Here is a 23,435-nt window from a genome sequence, read left to right on the forward strand (position 1 = left end):
GCCTAGGTAAGTGCATCTCCAAAATAACGTAGCGTTGCACGAGTCTGCCCAGAGGCACAAACAAAACACCAAACCCAGCGTTGCCACTAGGTCTTCCAGCTTAGAAGTGTCACACTAACAATTAAACTAGATATTAAGGTGTATACTGGAATCCATTTTTGAGTTGATGGACTCAATCTGATGCTAGGAGAGGATGAGATGACAACCAGATCAGGAGGACCTGGCTTATTTAATCGCTGTTGATTAGGAAAAAAGTTAAAACCCTAGACATGAAAGTCAGCTCTCCGCACCAAAGATAGTTTGATTCCTCATTTCCAATTATTCCCCAGGGAAAACAACCTTATTCTGAAGTATTACTGGAGTCTGTATCAGCTGACTCTGATGTTTCTTCCTGTGACCTACAGTCCAGACATACTGAGCATGGAAGAAACTGAGCAGAAAGCAGCTGCAGGCAGCGCTCCTCCCTGCCAAAGTCAGCAGCACTTCTCCACTCTTTCCACTGGTTTGTGCATTTAGTGCCAGCTAGCTCACCCAAAAGAAACAGCCAGGCAGATCATCACATGGTTGGCAGGATGAGCAAGGCTTTTCCTCACATGATGCATGAGCAAGAAGCCCAGTGAGCTCTTTGCACAGCACTTGAAAGGGTGATGCTACCACGGCATGTGAGATGTCTCTATCCTTTCCTCTGGAGGCAAAGAGAAGACTTCAACAAAAACACGCTGAGCATCCTCAGAAACTTGCCCAGCCCAGAACACAGCTCCTTTGAGGACTAGGGCTCTGGAAAGTGAAAAATTACACGATGCTGACAAACTGACCTATTCAATTGGACTTTTTAACTGAGGGTCTCATCCTCCAGTTCCCCAACATCCAAGCATCAAAGGTCATTTAACCAGAACTACTGAAACTGGGCTGTAAACAGAGATCTGGAGAAGGAATAGGTTGGAGAGTATATACGGGTGGATGACCAGTGCATATAAACATACGCACACCCCATAGGGGAAACATCTGGGTCAGCACACCATCACCGCTGGCGTCCTGGCAGCAATTTATTTTGGAGCTGTCAGGAGGGTTGATGCTTTTCAGAATCTCCTTTCCTAAAATATATGAGCCCCGTGTATATGTATGTCTATATATATGTCTATATATACACTGTCCTCAATGTTTCACCTCCCTACGAAGTCTACGTGGTAACTGCCCTTGCCTAGCACCGAGGTTCACACCAAGGCTTGCTGAAACCACAGGCATGATTCTCCATCACGAACTACAAAGGACCATAGCTTAGCACATCCAGTCCAGGCCTTCCCAATTCTGGGGAGGGTTTCCTAAAGAAAGGTAAGGCAGGGAGCTACTGCTCTGTGTACCTCCACTGTACTGTGGGCAGGCGATGTCCTCAGCACCTACCTGCCACGCTGGAAGGACCTTCTCTATATCATTCAAGTTGATGCTGTCTCCGTCCTCGTATTTCCCTTTTCCAAGCCTGTGTCAAGAAGAAAACAAACAAAACCACATGAAACCTTGCTGGAACCAAAGTTAATTTTCTATTATGGCATATGGGGAAGATTAGTTCTTACTGCAAAAGACCCTCATGAAAACAAAGAGGCTTTCTGAAGTGAGTACGCTGTGCCTCCAAAACACTCCCATGTGGGTGTAATGCCATTAATACAAAATTAAATGCTTTTCCCAGCCCTCTCCACCTGCACCATCCACCATAGCATTCAAACACTTTTGGTAATAGCAGCAGTGAGAAAACCAAAGGCAGTTCTGAGCAGTAGCGTTGGGTGATTCAATTCCCAGAACAAGCAAAACCGAAAGCACAAGCCCATCTGGAAAGAAAAACAAGGATACAAAAATGTAATGAAAAATGTTTCCTTTGAAGTACTGCTCATTTGTTGGTCTCCATGGGAGCTCCTGTTTCCCTGCTGAGAAAGGTGTTGGTGAACAACCACAAACACACAACTCAGACAGCAATTGATATAAACACAAACACACGATTTGAAACGCAAAAACATTGGGTGAGAAGCCAAGCACCGACAGATCAAACACATAGCTGGCAGCTGAAGGACTTTCTGATACCAAGAAAGGGAAAAAAAAATCCAAATATAATTACTACCTAGATGCAGAGAGCTTGTAATGATACAGAAGAAGAAAAAATGAGTCAATAAATATAATCCTTCTGCACTTACGAACAATCAAGGTGATCTATTTTTATTATGGGAGAATGATAATGTATTTTTTGGTCAACTAGTGACAAGATATTGTTAAATAACATATATTATCAGAAACTTTGACAACAGCAGGCCCAGGTAATCAGTGCCTACAAGTCAAGAACAACAGATTTTGGTGGAATCACAGCAGATGGGGAAAAAAAAAATCCAGAAAAATGGAATGCGCTGAAGTATCAGGCTCAAAAAGCAGCAACACTTAATTTAATTAACACCTTAATTGTTTTATGGGAAATCAGAGGTGTTCAATAATTGACTTTCCATCATAGATGAAAAAGCTACTTTGATTTACAAAGGTAAAAAAAGTGCATGTGTATATATAAAATACATATATATGAAAAAAAGATTTATATTTATATATACATGAGAAAGATCAAGTGAAACATCTGAGGACAAATAATACCAGTTGCAGGTACAGAACAGACAAGCGTATTGTAGGAAAAGATTATCTGAAAAGGATGGAGACTGTCCCAGGGTGAACATCTGATGCTGGACTGTGGCATAAAGGCAGGGGACGAGAAGGCAGGGATTAGGGGGATGAAGGCAGCTTTCCTCTACAGGCAGCCCGGCTGAGCCTGAACTACAGGACCACAGGCAGCTCTGGCAGTCACATTTCAAAGAGGTGGTAGAGAAATTTCTTAGAGTACGGGAAAAACTAAAGTGATACACGGGCTTGGGAGATATCTGGAGTGAAGAGAAAATATCAGCTACAAAAGGTTATTTGAAGAGCAAAAGCACAGCAAGAGCTAATGCTGGAAATGAAAGACAGACAAATTCAGGTCAGAAACAAGGTACAGTTCCCTGGTTTTCCTTAATCACTCCACTTGGAGTATTCAGCATACCACCAAACTCAGTATCTGCAAATAAAATCAGATATCTTTCTGGAGGAAAACACTTCAGCCAAGCAAAAGACACTTGAGGTCAATCAACGGGATGCAGCTACAGGGCCAACCTTGGGCAAGTCATCAGATTAAGGAAGATAATGGTCTCTTACACTTAGAGCGTAGGAAACATCCTGAACAGCACCTTCCCCTTTTTTTCTATTAAATTTTCCATTGCACAGCTAGCATGTTAAAAAGCCCCACTGAAGCAAGAGGGAAAATGCCCAGCTAGCAGGTGGAGATTCTTGGAGGTTCAGCAAGCTGAATTGCTCTCAGCAATTTAGCACAGAACGCTGATGAATGCACAACAGAGACAGCTTTAAAAGTTAAAAAAATAAAACCAATTTCGTCTATGCTTCCTCTATTCTAGTGCAGGTTACCTATATGACCTGCATTTTGGGAGAGGTACTGCTTGTGCTGACAGCATCTGTTTAACTTTCCTGCATATATGGTAATTCTTATTTCATTTTTACAGCTGTAATATTTAGGAGTGATTAAATATCTCTTCTCCATACTGCCTCCTCTACCTGTTTGCACCCTGGGCATTCACAGTACAGCAGGAACTGGAGGCAGACCATAAAGCAGACCCTGCTGCATTCTCCCTATACGTAGCAGGTATCACCACAGGTAGGATCATCCAGCAAGTGCCATCAACCATGGAGCACATTACATCTTATTTTACAGAGGGAGCACATTGTATCTTATTTTACAGAGGGCCCTTCATCTCATTTTTCAAAACTACCTGTAGAAATGGGACTAAACATGACTAATGCTCTTATGACTTAGAAATTTTGCGTTACATTGTTCCAAATATTCTGAAAATTGGGAAGTCACCTGCAACCTCCTCAACCCCACCTTTTAGACCTGTTCTGATTTTTTTTTCCTTCCTCTACGGGCAGAAAATGACTAATGACTAGGAAAAAGAAAGACAAAAGTTTGATAGGATAAAATGTGGTTATTAGTGTTCTTGCTCTGTTTTTATTTTAGCAGAGATGTGCAGCGAGTTGCATCAGGGATGAGTTGAAGCTCTGTCACAACTTGGGATAACAGGACAGGTGATACTGCCTGCAGCCCTAGTTAATAGCCAGTGCGTTAAGCACCCAGATGAAACGATAAAGAGAGGAAAAAAACAAACTATGATTGTTTCTCAATCTGCAGAGAATCTGAAGAGAAACGGTGATGTCCATCTAAGCAACACTGGTGAACCACTTGGTGCCAATATGCATTTATTTGGCTTGGCCAACCAACAACCAAAGAGGAATCCAGCAATACTGTGGAAGCCACTGGAGGCTGTCACCACCAAAACGAGCTGTTTAATATTTTCATAGCTAGCAGATATTTTACTCCTGGCAGATAGGGGATGAACACTTGGATCTACACGCATCACATGGGTGCTTTCTTCTTCCCTGAAGTCTTGCTAGGGGGAAGAGCAGAAGCCCTGTCACTCATGGGAACTGTAACCAGGATCAGCACTGAGCCAGGATCTTTCCTTCAATATTCAGAGATGTTTACATCTAGGAGACTTGGATCCAGGAGACTTGGATCCAATGTGGTTTAAAGACTGAACCCTACCAAGCAATGCAAAAAACAGCGAGCAGCTCTGCTCCAGCCCAGAACTGGATGATGTCTGGAGCCAGACAAACTGAACGTGGCATCCTCAAACTCCATATGTGGTCCAGTGTCTCCTTCCCATGTCGTTCATATAAGCCATGCCACCAAGCTAGCATTCCTACAGCAAGGGAGAAGTTAGAGACCTTGCTGGAGAGCATGGTATCGCACGCATGGCACTCACCCTTCTCTGTCTATGTGAGGCAACGGGTGTTTGGAGGTGTTTCGCAGCTTCCTGTGAAATTGGGTGAAATCTAGTTTTTCAGGCTGCAAGTCCCACGTCGCACCACTAGGAGAGAAAAACAGGGAAAAACAAAGACAGAAAGTCCACTACTAATTAAACGCCACCAAGATGAAAAGCAGAGGGCACATCAGAGCCTGCAGACGAGGAAAGATGGTACTTCTGGAAGCACCACTCCCTGCCGCAAGGCACATGGATGCGGGCCTCCAACCTTCACGCTGCTGCATCACACGTTTCTTTTCATTTCTTCTGGTTTTCTGTGAGATGTCGAGCTCCTGTTGCTTGCACTAAACCCCTAGTTTTGATGTATGATGCAGCATGATGCAGCACACAGCCTGCCAGCTATAGAGCTACACTCTGTATCAAGGGGGTATTGCCAACAGGCAGTGGTCTGGTCCATGCAACGGAGACGTTCTCTCTGGTCCTGCACAAACTGCCTACTCCAATGGTCTGGAGCAAGTCCCAGGTAGGAACTCAGCCCCTGTAGACTCTTGCAGTGCTCCAGGCACAGAGAGTGATGCACAGAATTGGACAGAAAGCATATTTCACCACTTTCCCTGTGTTGAAGCAGCAGCTGAGGAGTCCTCCCAGCAGCTGTGAAGCCAAAATATGATCGCACCTCCAATTACTGGAAGAGTAAAATCCTGGAGCAGTAGCTCAGAGTTGCCTCAAGTCTTGCCTGCATGGCTCTTGGAGGATTCGCACCTTGAACACTGTGTTCAGTTTTGGGCCCCTCACTACAATAAAGATGCTGAGGTGCTGGAGCATGTCCAGAGAAGGGCAATGAAGCTGGTGAAGGGTCTGGAAAACAAGTGCTATGAGAAGTCACTGGGGGAACTGGGGTTGTTTAGTCTGGAGAAGAGGAGGCTCAGGGGAGACCTCATTGCTCTCTACAACTACCTGAAAGGAGGTTGTAGTGAGGTCGGTGTTGGTCTCTTCTCCCAGGTAGCTAGTGAGAGGACAAGAGGAAATGGGCTCAAGTTGCGCCAGGGGAGCTTTAGATTAGATATCAGGAAAAACTTCTTTGCTGAAAGAGTGGTCAAACATTGGAACAAGTTGCCCAGGGAAGTGGTGGAGTCACCATGTTGGGAAGCATTCAAAAAACGTGTAGATTTCAGGACATGCTTTAGTGGGCATGGTGGTGTTGGGTTGACAGTGGGATTTGATGATTTTAGAGGTCCTTTCCAACCTTAACGATTCTATGATTCTATTCTAAGTAACCATATCTGTACCCTTTTCAGATATTTGGACTGTAAACCCATCCAGGTGCCTCTCCTAAGCATGCAGGATGCTTTAAGCAGATTGATTGTGCTCAGTGCCACGGGCTAAATGGGGATGGGAAGGAGGAGCAGTGACGTGAGTACTGGAAGGGTACTCACCGGCACCTGGGTACCAGCAGGACGGACACGCGGGCAAAGCCTAAGACAGGGCACAGTCCATCTCTCTCTTAAAGCATTTTAAAACCAACTTACCTGAAGGAGTCAAAGGTGTTGGCAGCCCAGATGTCCGTGCCCAGCATGTCAAGGGAGCCCTCCTTGTTGCCATTCTAGGAGGGAGGGAAAGGCGGTTACTGGCCAGAAGGCACACGGCGCTATCCGGACCACGGCACAGCCCGGCACAGCCTCTCCTGCCGTCAGCCATGGAGGTGTCCCAACTCTGCACGTGGGCTCCTCCGCTCCTGTGTGAATCCACGCTCACTGCAATGCACAGTCCCCTTGCCCGCTGCAGAAGCACACCGTGAAGGCAAGGAGTGACACAGTTTCAGCCTTAGGGACACAAAGCTGTGGACAACACGGAGCACACAACACGTAGGCTCAGCTCTGACTCCAGCCTGTTCTTCTGCCCTACCATCCACAACCTCCAAGACCCACCAAGGTCCAGTGGGCAGGTTGACATCCCAGGCATGAAGACATCCAGTTTCAGAGTCACAGATCAGTTGAGATAGGAAGGGACCTCTGGAGCTCATCTGGTCCAACCCTCCTGCTCTAGCACGGCCACCTACAGCCAGGTGCCCAGGACCACGTCCAGCTGGCTTTTGAGTATCTCCAAGGACAGAGACACTCTTCACCAGCAGTTACCAGAGCCTGCTGTCACCAATAAGTATCGGGAAAGCTGTCACGCTACTTCAAGGAGCCACGGTGGTATGACTTTTCCTTGCTATAACAACAGACAGGGGACTTCAGAACCCTTCACCGTACCACCTCTGCCATGCACACCAGCAAATGAGTTCATATGGTTATTCTGGTACATGTCCCACCAGCACTAAGGTTCCTTTCCCTAAGAAGCAAGAGAATCATGGGATAATGAGGTGGGAATTACGAGAAACCTCCAGCAAACTGCAAAGCAGCTTGGATTTTGCTGTGCAGCTGCTTTTGGCTAACCAGTGACTCGAAGCAAGAGCATCGAAAGCAAAGACATCACCCCCAACCTTCATGGCCCCTTTATAATCATCGGCCTACACATGTCCTCCCCGCAGAAAGAGAACTGCCCTCTCCACCCTTGAAGAAGAAGTAAAGCAGGTTGGATTTTGCCAGGACCATTCAAGGAAGCAGACTTGACTCAGACTCATGCGGGCTGGACATGCAAATACATTACAAATAGGGAATTCCATATTACCAGTCTTCCCCTAACATTTCTTACACCTATTCAGATCATTCATAACCTTACATATATTCAGATTATTATTGCATTTCAGCCCAAATGGTCCCACTCTGGTGAAACAATTGTTGGAAAAGGTGACTTCCATATATTCCCCATTCTGTAATTTCTGCCATTTTCCAAAATTATTAATAATAACAACTGAGTAATAACAACTGAGACACTAAAAACTTATAAAAATGTGAGTACTTCTCAATGAAGTCCGAGACCTCAGCCTGCCCATGCAGTGAGCAATCTTCTCCCAATTAGTAGGACATGCATCCTTGGTGCACACTACGGATGGTTGGACTTTGCAGCCATTCCCAGCACGACCACCAGTTTAGACACCAGATACTCCAAATATGGCCACATTGCTCCTTTTTTTGTCTTCTCCATAGGGTCCATGGATCACAATTTTAACCTCCAGAAATTTGCAGATCAACATGTCTCTGCACAGAAACAAACTGCCAGAAATATATAAAATTCTCACGATCAATTGCAGAAGCTGAGATTTTTATTCTAGGCAAATGTGAGCAAAATTTTCTCACACCTAGGAGAGGAAGTAGTTTTCTAAATTCTTAGAACCATCTTCATGTCGTATAATGAAAATACACATGTGCAGGTCTTCATAGTTATCATCCAAAGAAGAGATATCTTTTTTATTTTAAGGTATCAAGGTATTAATTATTGACAGGTATTTTAAGTGCCTGTCAATGAGACAGCCACAACAGGATTTCCTAAGAGTGAAATATTTGAGTTCAGGGAGAAAGACTGGGAACATGTAACCAGTTGCAACGAGGCTGAGAAAAATCAGCAACAAAGATATTAAACAGCAAAAATTTAAGATAACGTGGGCTCCTAACGCAACAGGTTGTGTCCTAAAATTGTTGGCCAAATTCTGCTTGGTGCAGGACTTCTGAAGAGTCCCTTCTTGAGCCCTGAAACAAAGCACCTAGCCATCACCCTCTGAATACCAGCTTGAAATCTGTTTGGATGTGGAGGAAGAGCCTTGGCACCGACGCTTCCTAACCCATGGCATCAGCTCATCCATGATCTACCGGTGAGCACAGGTGGGTCAGCCCTGGCATTAATCCCAGTAATTACGGGAAATTGCAGCGATGCTTCCGGTGGTGCAGGAGGTCGGATGGGTGCAAGCTTTGAGGCACCAGTTGGATGCTCCCACCCAAGATGGGCTGCAACTCCTGCTTCTCTGGACAACGTCGCCATGACCCCTCGGAGATGCTCCAACCATTAGCCAGACTCCATAAAGACGTCACTGGGGCCAAATGATAACGTACCTTGTCATTAAGTCCTGAGTCACCACTGTCATTTCAAGACATCCTTTCGGTCTCAGATGACCTGTTTTTATAACCAGTTTCTGTCTCGACTCACACGGCAAGGAGAATGCTTGCTGCCTGAGCGAACCTGCGCTGCAGGGCGTTCACTAAAATGCTCACAGCATGGTACTGAGACTTAATAGTAAGACTTAAAAAAAGACAAATCTCAGGTCCAGGGACAAAAAAAAAAACACCTAATAAAATTGCATGTATTTAAAAAAATAAGTGATTTGCTGTCGGTTCCCCCAGGACTGCAATTATAATCATAGGCAGTTTTAACGTGAAGCTCCCCGTGATCCAACCCTCAGCTTTAGATAATCATTTTCACCACGAAGGGGTTACTACTGCTGAAAATTAATTAAGCTGCTAGGAATGACGATTCAGAGACACACTGATAAGAACAACTTAAACACCCAGAACGATCAGAGATGCGGGAAAGTCGATCCTACACCCAGGATGGTTTAAGTGCACATCCATAACCTCTGTCCTCCAGCCCGTGTGAGCACACATCATCTCCATCCACCCAACCCCTGCAGCTGCCCACACAAACAGAGGGACTGACCACGCCACCGGCCGCGTGGACTCTGACTGTTTACCCATGCATGCAGCTTCAGCAAATTCCCGGCAAAGTCGGCGTTTGCGTGCACGCAGCAGCTTTTCAAAGCCCAGCTCAGCGTCCCACCGGTTCCTCTCACCGCTCCTCGTTACCATCCTCCAGCAAACCACTACAAATGCCAAATCATGCTCTTCGTTGCACGATTGCAACGGCGTTAGCTCATCACTAGCATTATGCAGAACAACGTGAAGTGGTCAGCTAAGTCCGTGGTGGGAAGTCAAGAATTAAAGTCATGTTTTACTTCTTTTACATTTTTCAGTTCTATATTTGAGAAAATTCCCTCCTGAGCTGCCTACCACTCCTGGCTGCACTTTGGTAGAAAACTAAAAAGATAAACACCAAACTGTCTGAGAAGGCTCTGATTAAAGGTTTTCCTGTCGAAAACTGCAAGTTCTCATAAGAAAAATACAGACATTTTGAGGAAGACATTATTATCCCTGCTTAAAGAAAAACGGTTATGTTGAGACTTATTCCTCCCAGAAAGGACCATCACTTTCCAGCAATGACATGGTTCTGTAGGTCCTCTTCCACCACAGCATGGCTCAGGAGGACAGACTGTTTCCTCAAGCTCTCCAGGCTGGATGAAATGGATGCATGGACCAGGACTCTCACCACTGGCCCCTCATCTCCCAGAGTCTGTCCTCCACTTCTGACACAACTAATGCTCATGTGTGCAGAAGCAAAGCAACCCCAAGAGGAGAGTGGACAATGGAAGCTGACTAAAGCACGCAGAAGAGGTCCCTGGTCTGAGCTCAAGCAAGGAACAGAGAACTAAACGGGAACTAAAACCAAATCAAAAGCAAACTCTCAATATCTTTTGCAGGGCATGAAGGTATCTCCCCACCTAGCCCTGCTGATGGCTCCCACAGAAAGCAGCTGGACTCAAGGACACCATTTAGATGGTATCCACTCACACACCAACTTCTAATGAAGACTTGCCAAAAAGTAATTACAGACATCTCTTAATTTCCCAAAATTAAAATATCCCAACTTCAAATAAAGAGAAAGAAAACTAATTTCCTTTGCACTAAACCAACCGACTAGGGACTTCTTTTCCAATATTAAGGCACTCAGCACACTTCAACAGATGTCTTGAGGCTGGAGGACAGCTACAGCCCTCAGCAGCCAGGTCACATATTATGCATTAATTAAGCAGGTCTCCGAGGCGTCCTTCATAATGGACATCCTACGTGTAGACACGCACACAAAACACATCGTTAGGAGGACGCCTCCGATAAACAGCAAGCAAAGGACACGACTTCAGCACGTCGCTACCAGGTATACCTTGGTCGATTGCCTGAACTGGCTGCTTCTCCCGCGGCTGCCAGACCTGGATCCAGACCCACGCCTGGAGCCTGACCCCGGCCGGGATCCTGTGCTCCCACTGCTGCTGTGATCCCACTCTTCCTGGAAACAACAAACAGCTTGCTTTAGTCAAGGGCAACGCTGTCCCACACCCACAAAAAACACCGAGGTGGGCCTGTGAGAACTTCATGAAGTTCAACAAGGCCAAGTGCAAGGTCCTGCATGTGGGTCGGGGCAATCCCAAGCACAAGTACAGGCTGGGTGGAGAATGGATTGAGAGCAGCCCTGAGGAAAAGGACTTGGGGGTGGTGGTTGAGGAGAAGCTCATGATGAGCCGGCAACGTGCACTGGCAGCCCAGAAAGCCAACCGTGTCCTGGGCTGCATCCAGAGCAGCGTGGGCAGCAGGTCGAGGGAGAGGATTCTGCCCCTCTGCTCTGCTCTCCTGAGAACCCCCTGCAGTGCTGCCTTCAGCTCTGGGGTCTCCAACATGAGAAGGACATGGAGCTATTGGAGCAGGTCCAGAGAAGGCCATGAAGATGATCCGAGGGCTGGAGCACCTCTGCTATGGAGACAGGCTGAGACAGTTGGGGCTGTTCAGCCTGGAGAAGAGAAGGCTCCGGGGTGATCTTATCGCAGCCTTCCAGTACCTAAAGGGGCTCCAAGAAAGCTGGAGAGGGGTTTTTTACAAGGGCATGTAGTGACAGGACAAGGGGCAATGGATTTAAACTGAACGAGAGGAGATTTAGATTACAGATAAGGAAGAAATTTTTCACTCAGAGAGTGGTGAGGCACTGGAACAGGTTGCCCAGAGAAGGTGTGGCTGCCCCATCCCTGGCAGTGTTCAAGGCCAGGTTGGATGAGGCTTTGGGCAACCTGGTGTGGTGGAGGGTGTCCCTGCCCACGGCAGGGGGGTTGGAATTAGATGATCTTTGAGGTCCCTTCCAACTCAAACCATTCTGTGATTCTGTGTCTTGCTGAGCCAGGAGAACTTCAGCTCTCAGACCACACACAAGCACCTACAAAACCATGCCCATACATGGGGCTTTCTTGGAGGCCTTTAACATGTTCTGTTTACACATTGCGAAGGGATGACATTGTGGGAGGCTTCTATGAAGATGAGATTTGGCTATGGTGCTCTAGTCTACGCATAAGGAAAAATATGACTTACCTCCTTCCTCCATTTTCATGAGGATTAATTATGCATATTCAGTAACCCTACATCCTCTAAAATTACTTATAAATCCTTAATTCCAGTCCCAAGCCCAAATCAACTTCTCAGTCAGTTTTTGCCCCTGCTCAGTCCACCGTTGGAGTTCAGCTACTCACATACCTGAAAACACTTGGAGTTCAGGAGGAGACACATTACACAAATAACTATTTTTGCCTCTTTAAGAGTCGTCACCAATGTTCTCCTTTATTCTCCTAACACATGTTCCACTGTCAACTAACCTGCAGCTAGCTTGTTCAGCTGGCAGCCCTCAGGGCAAGATGAGTCACCCAAAAACCAGAACAACCCACCTGACCAGCCCAACCCAAACATCCCACAAGGTGTTTGGGAAGAAAGGTGGATATTGTCAGGGTAATTGCTCCAAAAGCTTTGCTCAGAGGCTTGTGAAAGACCTTTGAAGTGACATGAGATGATAAAGAAAACATGAAATCACAGATCACAGAATATTTGTCTCTTTCAAGTACTCTGAAAATTTGGGAAATATCAGGAAGCATGTGTTTCAGGACTGGTGTGAGAGCTGACACTTAAAGAAGGCTTCTCATGTCTCAGACGTTCTGATGGGGCTACACAAGTCCCTGCAGACACTGCCATGGGCTAAGGCAAGGGAAAAGCTACCTTGGCCTTCAAGAGCCAAAAGGACTTGCCAGCAGAGGAAGGCATGAACTCCTCTTTGCACACAACAGCCAAGTCCAGGTCACTAATTTGGGGGCACAGAGCAGGTCCCAGCTCCACCACTGCCACCTGGGTTGGATGGAGCAGGGAGACAGCTGCACAGCAGACCCTAAGCTACCTAAAGTGATGCTACCCAGTGGTCCAGCATGGACCTTAGTGCATGTGAAACAAATAAGTGTTTACCCAACATGAGGGACTGGAAGCAGAACGCATCAGTACAGGTTTCTGTGTTGCGCCAGCTGTGTGTTCTCCATCCTCAAACCTAGTAAGCCTCAAGCAAACTCAAATATACTGCAGTTGCTATAGCCTAGAATCAGTACTGAATTCAAAAGAGGGGGTCAACTGGTTTTCAGGTTGTATATAGATGAAATTTGAGAGGTTGTGGTTATTCCCACCACATGTTACAACAGTAGAAAGCACCTTCTTCCCTCCTTATCACACCATGACCTGAATCTCCCGATGGCTGAGAAATACCAAGTGGCACAAAGTTAAGGGAGTTCTTAAATTGGCATGGAGGGAAAAAAACTTGATCAATGCCACTTGTGAGACACAGGCAGGTGGCCACTTTGGGAAGCCTTGGGGAAGAGCCAGTCTTGCAGGCATCCTGAGAAGTAAGAAATATCTCATTTGACATGAGAAAGATGCGCACCAACTGAAAAGGTGGTTGGGAGAAATGAACCTTCATCATCTAGATGTTTGAAGGATTAATTACCAATTTACTGTATCCTACACACTGAACATCTTGTTCATCCGCATATGAAAAATTTCTGTGCCAAATGTACAATGGGACCAAGTCAGCATATGCATCCTTTGTTTTAAAAGACACACTGAAAATAAACATCACCATTTGGTTATACTCAGTTGACCCAACTTTTGATTGTGGTTGCCTGCAGACAACCTGAGGTTATGCAAATTCCAGCACTGCAGGTGGTGACAACATGAAACCCTTGTGAGAAACAGGGAGATTGGTACCACCATGCATCAATGTCCAAACTTACCGAGACATGACAGTGGATAGAAGCATCAACGAGAAGGACTAACTCTGTCCCAGCTGACATCAGGACAACCAGCTAGATAAAAATCGTTGGGTAACACTTTCACTAAATCACTTTGTCTCCCAGTGCTAACTCATGGCCTGGGGTCTTTTCCATGTTCACATTCCTTATCTTTACCACACCCTATTGACATTTATATTTTAAATCAAATTATTTTAAAAATAATAAAAAAAAATAAACCAAGTAGGGACTAAATACACTCATGTTCAAACTCACCAGCACAGCCAAGCTCAATATTTTACCTAAATTCCTGACTAATTGCCAGTAATGAACAACTTTTTACTGCTCTCTTACTGACAGGAGTTCAAATGTCCAGAACAGAAATACATCCACCAGAAACTCTCCCAGATATTTCTGGTGGCTTTGTGTCCTCTAATGAAGCCCTTTTGTGCTAAAATGAACCCTCTCTGCAGATCTCCTTTCTGTGGCACCAGGGGAGTTCACACCAACCTCATGGAGGATGCTGGAGGAGCAGGTGAGGGTATGCAGGTAACAATTGTTCTTGAAAAAGCAACAACCAAGCAACAAAAACCGCCACCACCACCATTGCAAAAACCATAAAAACCCCATCCCAAGCCCATACAGACAGCTGGACTTCAGCAGAAAGCCGAGGCTCCTTGGCAGTGAGATGCGGCACTGCTCTCCTCCATCCCACAGCACGGCCACCTACACGTCTCCCACACAGCGCTCTTGCTAAACTAATTCAGCACATTGCAGGAACCGATTTGTCGGCAGCTCTGACAGAACCTGAAGAAACAGTTGTATGGCATGAAGTTCTCCATCCCATGCCCTTGCCTCCTGCCAACTCAATCCCCCATCATCCAGCTCCATTATTCTCTGCTGTGCCCTCAAAAGACCAAGACACTCTCCTAGTTGCTCCCAACACTCCAAACAACCCTTAAACTCTTTTTCCCAGGTCTTATTTGGGCTCCTCCACTTACCATTCATGGTCTACACTCACCAGCAGGAGATGGGACCTCTGAGCCAAGCTTTCAGGCTTGGAGGGAAACATCACCTCCTCCAGAGACTGATTCCCAGCAGCTGCTCTCTTCCCATGACAATTCTTCTGGCCAAGCTCCGCACCCTCTCTGGAACAGCGAGGCTTGTGCACACTAACACTGCCAGCCACCCTCCTTTAGGAACTAGCTGTCAAATCTAACATTTGCATTTTAATTCGTAATAATCATATGTTTCACTTACACTGCAATTTTCACCTTCACAGCTAGCTCTTTGAGGCATGAACTAATTAATCCCGCTCCCTTTGCCAGCTCAAGAGTTAATACTTTCTGCTGCTTCAGTGCAAGCTGGAAAACCTCATTTGCAGAAAAAGGAGATAACTTTCCCCAGTGCAAAGGCAATAAATGGAAGCGCAGTGACCGCCTGCGTGGTTGCTCGCTTTGATCATGCTCTCTGAGCATCCTCTGAGGATGCTCTCAGAGGGCTGGAGCACCTCTGCTATGGAGACAGGCTGAGAGAGTTGGGGCTGTTCAGCCTGGAGAACAGAAGGCTCCAGGGAGACCTTCCAGCAGCCTTCAGCAGTACCTAAAGGGGATACAGGAAAGCTGGAGAGGGGCTTTTGACAAGGGCATGTAGTGATAGGACAAGGGGCAATGGCTTTAAACTGAAAGAGGGGAGATTTAGATTGGATCTAAGGAAGAAATTCTTCCCTCTGAGGGTGATGAGGCACTGGAACAGGTTGCCCAGAGAAGCTGTGGCTGCCCCATCCCTGGAAGTGTTCAAGGCCAGGTTGGATGGGGCTTTGAGCAACCTGGTGTTGTGGATGATTTCCCTGCTCATGGCAGGGGGGTTGGAACTAGATGATCTTTGAGGTCCCTTCCAACCCAAACCATTCTGTGATTCTACGATGATTAAGATGAAGTTGGCTGTGTTGTTAGGGGTGTAGACCAAGCACAGCAACGCCACAAGCTTTAAGTGGCCTGAAGACATCAGTGGATTCTCGACGGGATTCACGTTCACTCGTACACAAACATCTCAACATTCAATGTTCAGCATTCACAGTCTGAGGCAGGCCAGAGGAAAAGGAAAGACAATGGAAAGCTAGAAGACTTCTCAGGACACAAGAGCCTCTCAGATATTCCCCAGCATTAACAACTGTTCCATCATGTCACCAACAATGAGCTCCCTACACCATGCTGTGGGGTGTTCTTCAAACAACTCTCAAACTTCGAGTCTTAATCCTGGTCAGAACAGAAGACAGTTGTCGTGTAAAAGGTCCTTTCTCAGGTTTTTCTGCAGCAGAGGTGGTTTTCACACACCCACTTCATGCTGCAGCTAAATATGCTAGTTATGCAGAATTTTGACACTAGACTCAAGTATTTAATGCAAAATCTCCCTGCTCCTCCAGATCTATTCTAGAACAAACACTTCCACAATTTTTCCACAGAAAAATAATGATTTGTATGAAAATAATTATTTTAATAATTTTAAAATCACCTTTTACAAAAAAAAATATGAGAACACTCCAAACATTTTAGAAGGGACAAATTTCCAGCTTCTTTCTTCTCAATGTATTGCATAAAGCTGTAAGAAAAACAGAAAACTTACCCTTATAAAACTATCATGCAGAAAAATCAGCCACTTGGCTCTGCTCCTTCCCTCTCCCAGGTCCATGTCCTCCTTCCCCTGCCCTCCTCAACCTGGTATGGTACTTGCTTACTGCTTTGGAAAAGGCACAGCAGAAGGGACATCAAACATTGCGTTGACCGCTTTTCCCACAAGGAAAAGGAAGATTTTACTGTGGCCTGTGGCACAATACAGGACCAAAAGAACTGATGGGTTTGGAAGTGTAGGAGATAAAGCCTACAAGATCTTTCTGGACTCCCTGTGAAAGGGCCCAGCCTGCGTGGTTGTGTTCCCTCTGGACAACATCAGAACAGGCATGTGAGCAACGGATGTTAGATATCTCATTTACGCACATGGATGGTGATGAGAAGGGGCACTGAGAGCACCCAGAACAGCACCAAGAACTTCAGACTTGCCATGGAAACCCTGCACAAGCCTTGAAGCAAACGGCTCACATCGCCCCTTTCCTGCCAAGAGCTTCAGCACTCCTTGACCTACTCAACCAAATCTGGAAGAACAACAGAGACCTCAAACGTTAACTTGGCTACTGCATGTTTCATGAAACTAGAGCATGGGAAGCTCTCTTTTCAGTGGGCAGACCAGCATCACCCTGTCCACTCTACACATGTGGAAATGGAGGGTGACGAGACGTCCTCCCACATAAATCACTAGTGACACCAGGCCTAGAAGACACCTTTCTCCACTTTCCGTAAGCACCAAGTTCTCCGAAATCAGGCAGCAAAGCAGTGAAGCATTTCGCTCCCAGATCTTCAGACATTCAAGCAGGTGTCTGCCTCACGAGAGGTGGTGCTGCTTCATGACGTGTATCCTGAACAGAAGCCCCAGAGAAAGTTTAACCTATATATTAGCTAAAGGACTCCATTTCTTTCTTAGCAATCCTCTCTGACCATAATTGAACAGGGCTGCATTCACTACATGGAAAACTGTCACCCAGCAATTACAGGCAGAAAACTAGTGGGTGACTGGTTTTCTCAGAGCTGCTCTTTGATCATGGGCACGTCACCCCAATTAAAAGATTTAACTTCGCTCTCCATCAGGCAGGGCTACACCAACCTGTATTCATTGGCAAAGCCTCAAAGTAACTCCCTGTCTTTCACCTTCTCTTTTTCTTTTCTCCCTGTCTTTCACTTTTTCTTTCTTCTCCCACTGTGGAAGAAGATCAAGTTCGAGACCATTTAAGGAATCTGAAGGTGGACAAGTCCATGGGACCAGACGAGATGCATCCGCGGGTCCTGAGGGAACTGGCAGATGAAGTTGCTAAGCCACTATCCATCATATTTCAGAAGTCGTGGCAGTCTGGTGAAGTTCCCAATGACTGGGAAAGGAGAAACATAGACCCCATCTTTAAAAAGGGGAAAAAAAAAAGACCCAGGGAGCTACAGGCCAGTCAGTCTCACCTCTGTGCCCGGCAAGATCATGGAGCAGAACCTCCTGGCGACTATGCTAAGGCACATGGAAAATAAGGAGGTGATTGGTGACAGCCAATATGGCTTCACTGAGGGCAGATCCTGCCTGACTAATTTGGTGGCCTTCTATGATGAGGTTACAGCATTGATGGATAGGGGAAGAGCAACTGACATCGTCTACCTGGACTTGTCCAAAGTATTTGATATTTGTGGTTGGGGCTGTTCAGCCTGGAGAAGAGAAAGCTCCAGGGAGACCTTCTGGCAGCCTTCCAGTACCTAAAGGGGATACAAGAAAGCTGGAGAGGGACTTTTGACAAGGCTGTGTAGTGATAGGACAAGGGGCAATGGCTTTAAACTGGAAGAGGGCAGATTTCAATTAGATCTAAGGAAGAAATTCTTCCCTCTGAGGGTGGTGAGGCACTGGCACAGGTTGCCCGGAGAAGTTGTGGCTGCCCCATCCCTGGAAGTGTTCAAGGCCAGGCTGGACAAGGCTTTGATCAACCTGGTGTAGTGGAGGGTGTCCCTGTTGATGGCAGGGGGGTTGGAACTTTGAGGTCCCTTTCAACCCAAACCATTCTATCATTCTATGATTCTACAATAAATGAGACATAGGTGACTGCAGCACCTATCAGCACCCACTTGTCCCAACAGGTCTTCATCATGGTGGCCAGCCTCCATCAAATTCTATGTACAAACTGGCCTGGGCTATGACACAAGCGGGTCGGTGAGATGGAGAACCCCAAACTGCTGCAGGATGATCCCTTGTGTTTTTGCTGAGCGAGAAAATCACAGCACTTCAGATCCAGACCCAAGGATGGGCAACTAAACCCAGACATGGGCAGCCAAACCAGCATGGGGAAATGAATTACACCTTTGGTCGGGAGATCCTGCCAGCCTCTTCGCAAGCAGCACCCACTCACTCTCCAGCTCTGATCTGGTTAGCCAAGGATTTGGGGCATTACACGCTGCCTGCTGATGTCAGTGGATTTAAGCCAGCAAGCAGACCACTCCACTGCTGACTTGAGAAGTTTGTATGATGGTGGTGCTGGTCACATGGGCCTCAGTCCAACTCTGGATGTAGTGTCGTGGCCACTGCCTGAGACCTTGTCCAGATCCTTTGTCACCTGCCTCTGCAGCATCCATTGGGAAGGATTTCCTCGCGTTTGTTCCCAGGCAGTCAAGCAGCACTGATGCCTGCAAGAAAAATCTCTGGAATTGCAAGAGAAATTTGCACTGATACTTTGGGTTTTGCACTTTCTATAAAATCACGTTTCACTATTCCCCAAGAGACAACCTTCACACATCACACCCTCCCTACTACTGCCTTTGCTTTGGCAACGTAGCAGCTTTTCTAGCCATGACTTCCTGTGGTTGGAAGCCAAGTGCTCATCATCAGAGGGGGGTTCATAGAATCATAGAATCATAGAATGGTTAGGGCTGGAAGGGACCTTCAAAGGTCATCTAGTCCAACCCCCCTGCAAGGAACAGGGATATCTCCAACTAGATCAGGTTGCTCAGGGCCTTGTCCAACCTGGCCTTGAACGTCTCCAGGGATGGAGCATCCACCACCTCTCTGGGCAACCTGTTCCAGTGTTCTACCACTCTCATAGTAAAAAATTTTTTCCTAATATCCAACCTGAACCTACCTCCCTCTATTTTAAAACCATTACCCCTTGTCCTATCATAACTGGCCCTCCTGAACAGCCTCTCCCCATCTTTCCTGTAGGCCCCCTTGAGGTACTGGAAGACCGCTATAAGGTCACCCCAGAGCCTCCTCTTCTCCAGGCTGAACAGCCCCAACTCTTTCAGCCTGTCCTCATAGGAAAGGTGCTCCAGCCCTCTTATCATCTTCGTGGCCCTCCTCTGGACCCTCTCCAACCGGTCCATGTCCTTCTTATGTTGGGGACTCCAGAACTGGATGCAATACTCCAAGTGAGGTCTCACGAGGGCAGAGTAGAGGGGGAGAATCACCTCCCTCGACCTGCTGGCCACGCTCCTCTTGATGCAGCCCAGGACGCGGTTGGCCTTCTGGGCCACAAGAGCACATTGCCGGCTCATATTGAGCTTCTCGTCCGCCAGTACTCCCAAGTCCTTCTCCTCAGGGCTGCTCTCGATCCAATCACCACCCAGTCTGTATTTATGCCTGGGATTGCCACGACCCAGATGTAGGACCTTGCATTTGGCCTGGTTAAACTTCATGAGGTTGGTACGGGCCCACCTCTCCAGCCTGTCGAGGTCCCTCTGGATGGCATCCCTCCCTTCCAGCGTGTCAACGGCACCACACAGCTTGGTGTCATCGGCGAACTTGCTGAGGGTGCACTCCATGCCACTGTCGACGTCACCGACAAAGATGTTGAAGAGGGCCGGGCCCAACACGGACCCCTGAGGGATGCCACTTGTGACCGGTCTCCACTTGGACATTGAGCCGTTGACCACTACTCTCTGAGTGCGGCCTTTGAGCCAATTCCTTATCCACCGAGTGGTCCATCCATCAAACCCATGACTCTCTAATTTAGAGAGAAGAATGTCGTGCGGGACAGTGTCAAAAGCTTTGCACAAGTCCAGGTAGATGACATCCATTGGTCGACCCTTGTCCACCGATGCTGTCACCCCATCGTAAAAGGCCACCAAGTTGGTCAGGCACGATCTGCCTTTGGTGAAGCCATGTTGGCTGTCACCCACCACCTCCTTGCTCTCCATGTGCCTTAGCATGGTTCCCAGGAGAATCTGCTCCATGACCTTGCCAGGCACAGAGGTGAGGCTGACCGGCCTGTAGTTGCCCGGGTTCTCCTTGTTCCCCTTTTTAAAAATGGGGGTTATGTTCCATCTCTTCAGGTGAGACACACGAAAGAGGGACTTGAAGGGTTTGAGGGGATGTGCTCTGCTCCCACCCTACGCAAAGCAGTCGAAGACACCTACCCTGGCTGTATCTCTTCATATGCAGGCAGGTCAGATGTCCTCTGCCTACAGCCTGAGCTCAGAGAACGTGAAGTATCTCCTGCCTGGGAGCATTCTGGCACTAGCACAGCACTGTCTTTCTTTGAGTCACGGAGACATGGAAGATAAAGTTTCACATGGTATTAGCTTTGATTTTGTGAGAACTTCTCATGCTTTCCTTATCAGCAAGGCTTGGGCTTGGGTTCAGACATCCTTCGGCAGGACGTGCCAGGCTCAGTGACAACGGCACACAATCCCTGCAAAGCCCTCTACATCTCCACGCTACCAAACAGCACAGGACACTCAACATCTTACTGTGGTAACTTATCAGCACAGCCCTTGGGGTGCTCTTGGACAGCTAGTCCTCTCCAACCAACACCCAAGAGTGGAAACCCACCACCTCTGCCTGCCACAGGCATCTTGCTGTTTTTACTGGCTCAATGCAAAAGCAAACCAAGCCATCTTGTCCACCACCAGCTCCTTTGGGAGGACAGCAGAAGGGTGCTAACGGCAGGGTGTAGGATAATCCAGATGTGATCCACACATGCTGCCTGGTCCTTCACTGCTCAGTAGATAGGCAACATGACCACCAACCAGAGAAGGCTCTGAGGTCCCCAACCATGGAACAAGTCCCTGCTGCACCCAGCGGGACGTGGACACACATGTAAATAAGCAGTAAAACAAACTGCAGTCCCATTTACTGCCAACAACGCCGGCTTTTGCTCGGTGACGATGGGTGACAGCCAGTCACCACGGGGGAAGAGATGGACTTGGCCAGGAAGGAGAATTTTCAGCCCTCCCTCTCCCACTGCCTGGAGAAATGGGACAAATCCGCAGAGTCGCTCTGGTTTTTGTTAATGTCCTTTCCGTAAGGGGAGCCTGGGATGGAGCTGCTGCCAGGCCTTTCATGTACCAAGAGCTCCACTGGCTCTCTAAATACATACCATACCAGAAGTCTCTTCCTTAATGAATTGCTCTCAGAAATATATCAAAGAGCTTCCTACTTGCAACAGCCTCACAAGGGGAATGCAAATAAAGTATTATATAAAATCTTCCCACTGGGTCGTTTCGGGAAAAAAAAATATCCAAACATAAACCAGATGTAAAATTATTCCATTATCTAAACTTTCCTCATTTTTAGAGGTGATAACGGTGCACAGATAGGATCTCGCATTCATCAGTGGAGTGGTCTTCACCCCAGAGGGGCACGACGTGCAAGCAGACCTTCTGGGGGGTATTGTTCAAATGCAGCAGGGCTTAGTGGAGCACGGCAATGCCACGCAGCAAACGAAAGCATTCACAGAGGGAAACAAGGAGAATTATGGATGATCTGACTATAATTATGAAGCAGGGATTTTCTCAGTATACCAGGAGTTCACAAAATGTATGACATGAGATCTCCCACAAGAAAACTGTCTTCTCGCACCCATCTGCCCAGAGAACTGGAAAGACCGGAGTAAAAGGTTTCCAGGGGCAATTTTCTCCATTTTTAAGCCACTGCTTTGTATGGGATGCACAAGTGCCAGCCTATGGGCACGGACCCCCATATAGTCTCTCACAGCTGCTAAGCAGATGTCTCACCTATGAGTGCAAGATCAAGGCAAGTATGGGGTGGTCTTTCCCAGAGACACTCAACAACATCAGAAAAATAGCAATTTAGAAATATCCTGGACTGCAGGTTTCATCAAGACACCTTATCATTACCCTTAAATTGCACATTATTCAGGAATCTCTCAGCCCCACACTTACAGACATCCTGTGGATGCTTATATACACAAATACTATATATAAATGTCTATATAAACACATAATACACCTATACACACACACAAAAAAGCCCTTTCTTCTTTTGCCTTAAGCTTGGTGGAGACAAGGATTTCAAAGGCATCAGGTACTTAGGGATGCAGACGGTGATTTTCAGGCATGGGAAAGTCAGCTTCACTCTAGGCTCCCCCGTCACCTTTAGGAAGCCAATTACTTTTGAAAACGTGGCTCTGGACTACTCTGCCTTTGCAGAAAAGAAACCAGATGCTGAATATATTTTCAGGACTAACCAGGATTTCCATATAAATGCCCTTTCCCATCGTCAGGTTACAACTGTGTGAGGCGTATCATGGTCACCAGTACATAACCTACATTTTCACTGTTGCTGAAGCCAGCAACACTCTCACATCCAAGAATTTTTCAGCTAAGACCAGTGTGTATTGCACAACCAGCAATGCAGAAACCTCAGCTGGAAATCAAATAGGAAAAACAAGAATCTGACTTTCCAACCAAACCTCTCAAAATCCATAAAAAATTGCAACAAAAAAAACCTTAACGTCCCTTGGAAAATAGTTAGCCAGCTTCTTCCTCAGCAGGTTTGAAGAGTGACTGATAATTTACATGCAAGACAAACACCTTATGACCGAATTATTTTTTTTTAATGTTTAAAGCTACTAGTAAAAAAATCAACATCCAGAAATGGTAATAAACTGAACCTAATTCTCACCAGCAGTGTTTCAATCAAATATCACTAACAGCAAGAGAAACGCTTGCCTGGACTGAAGAACAATAGCTTGCAGCTCCTCTTTGGTGCCAAGGAAAATTTGTTACTTGCTGTTAAAGGAAGCCCAACACGGAGAGAGATAATTATTAGCTTGGCTGCAGGCTGGGAGAGAGCCCAAGCACAGGGAAAACAGCTCA

At 46.7% G+C, this 23,435-nt stretch overlaps 1 protein-coding gene across 5 annotated transcripts in view; it reads right to left on the reverse strand.

Annotated features, from left to right (window-relative positions):
- Positions 1 to 23,435, reverse strand: part of CTIF (cap binding complex dependent translation initiation factor) — a 124,040-nt gene that overhangs the window by 93,542 nt on the left and 7,063 nt on the right. For 2 of the 5 annotated variants that reach the window (XM_086629552.1, XM_086629550.1), the window contains exons 3-6: positions 20,119 to 20,132; positions 6,425 to 6,498; positions 4,896 to 5,000; positions 1,402 to 1,477 (exon numbers count right to left, since the gene is read on the reverse strand). In XM_086629552.1, coding sequence (XP_086485678.1) covers positions 1,402 to 1,477; positions 4,896 to 5,000; positions 6,425 to 6,498; positions 20,119 to 20,132 — 269 coding nt within the window. Of the gene's footprint in view, positions 1 to 1,401; positions 1,478 to 3,944; positions 3,948 to 4,895; positions 5,001 to 6,424; positions 6,499 to 10,826; positions 10,950 to 20,118; positions 20,133 to 23,435 lie in introns of all 5 variants that reach the window. The other 3 variants (XM_086629553.1, XM_086629551.1, XM_086629549.1) reach the window with 3 other exon arrangements.

This window comes from Tauraco erythrolophus, chromosome Z (assembly GCF_009769465.1).
Source record: "Tauraco erythrolophus isolate bTauEry1 chromosome Z, bTauEry1.pri, whole genome shotgun sequence".
In the NCBI taxonomy this organism is placed as follows: Eukaryota; Metazoa; Chordata; class Aves; order Musophagiformes; family Musophagidae; genus Tauraco; species Tauraco erythrolophus.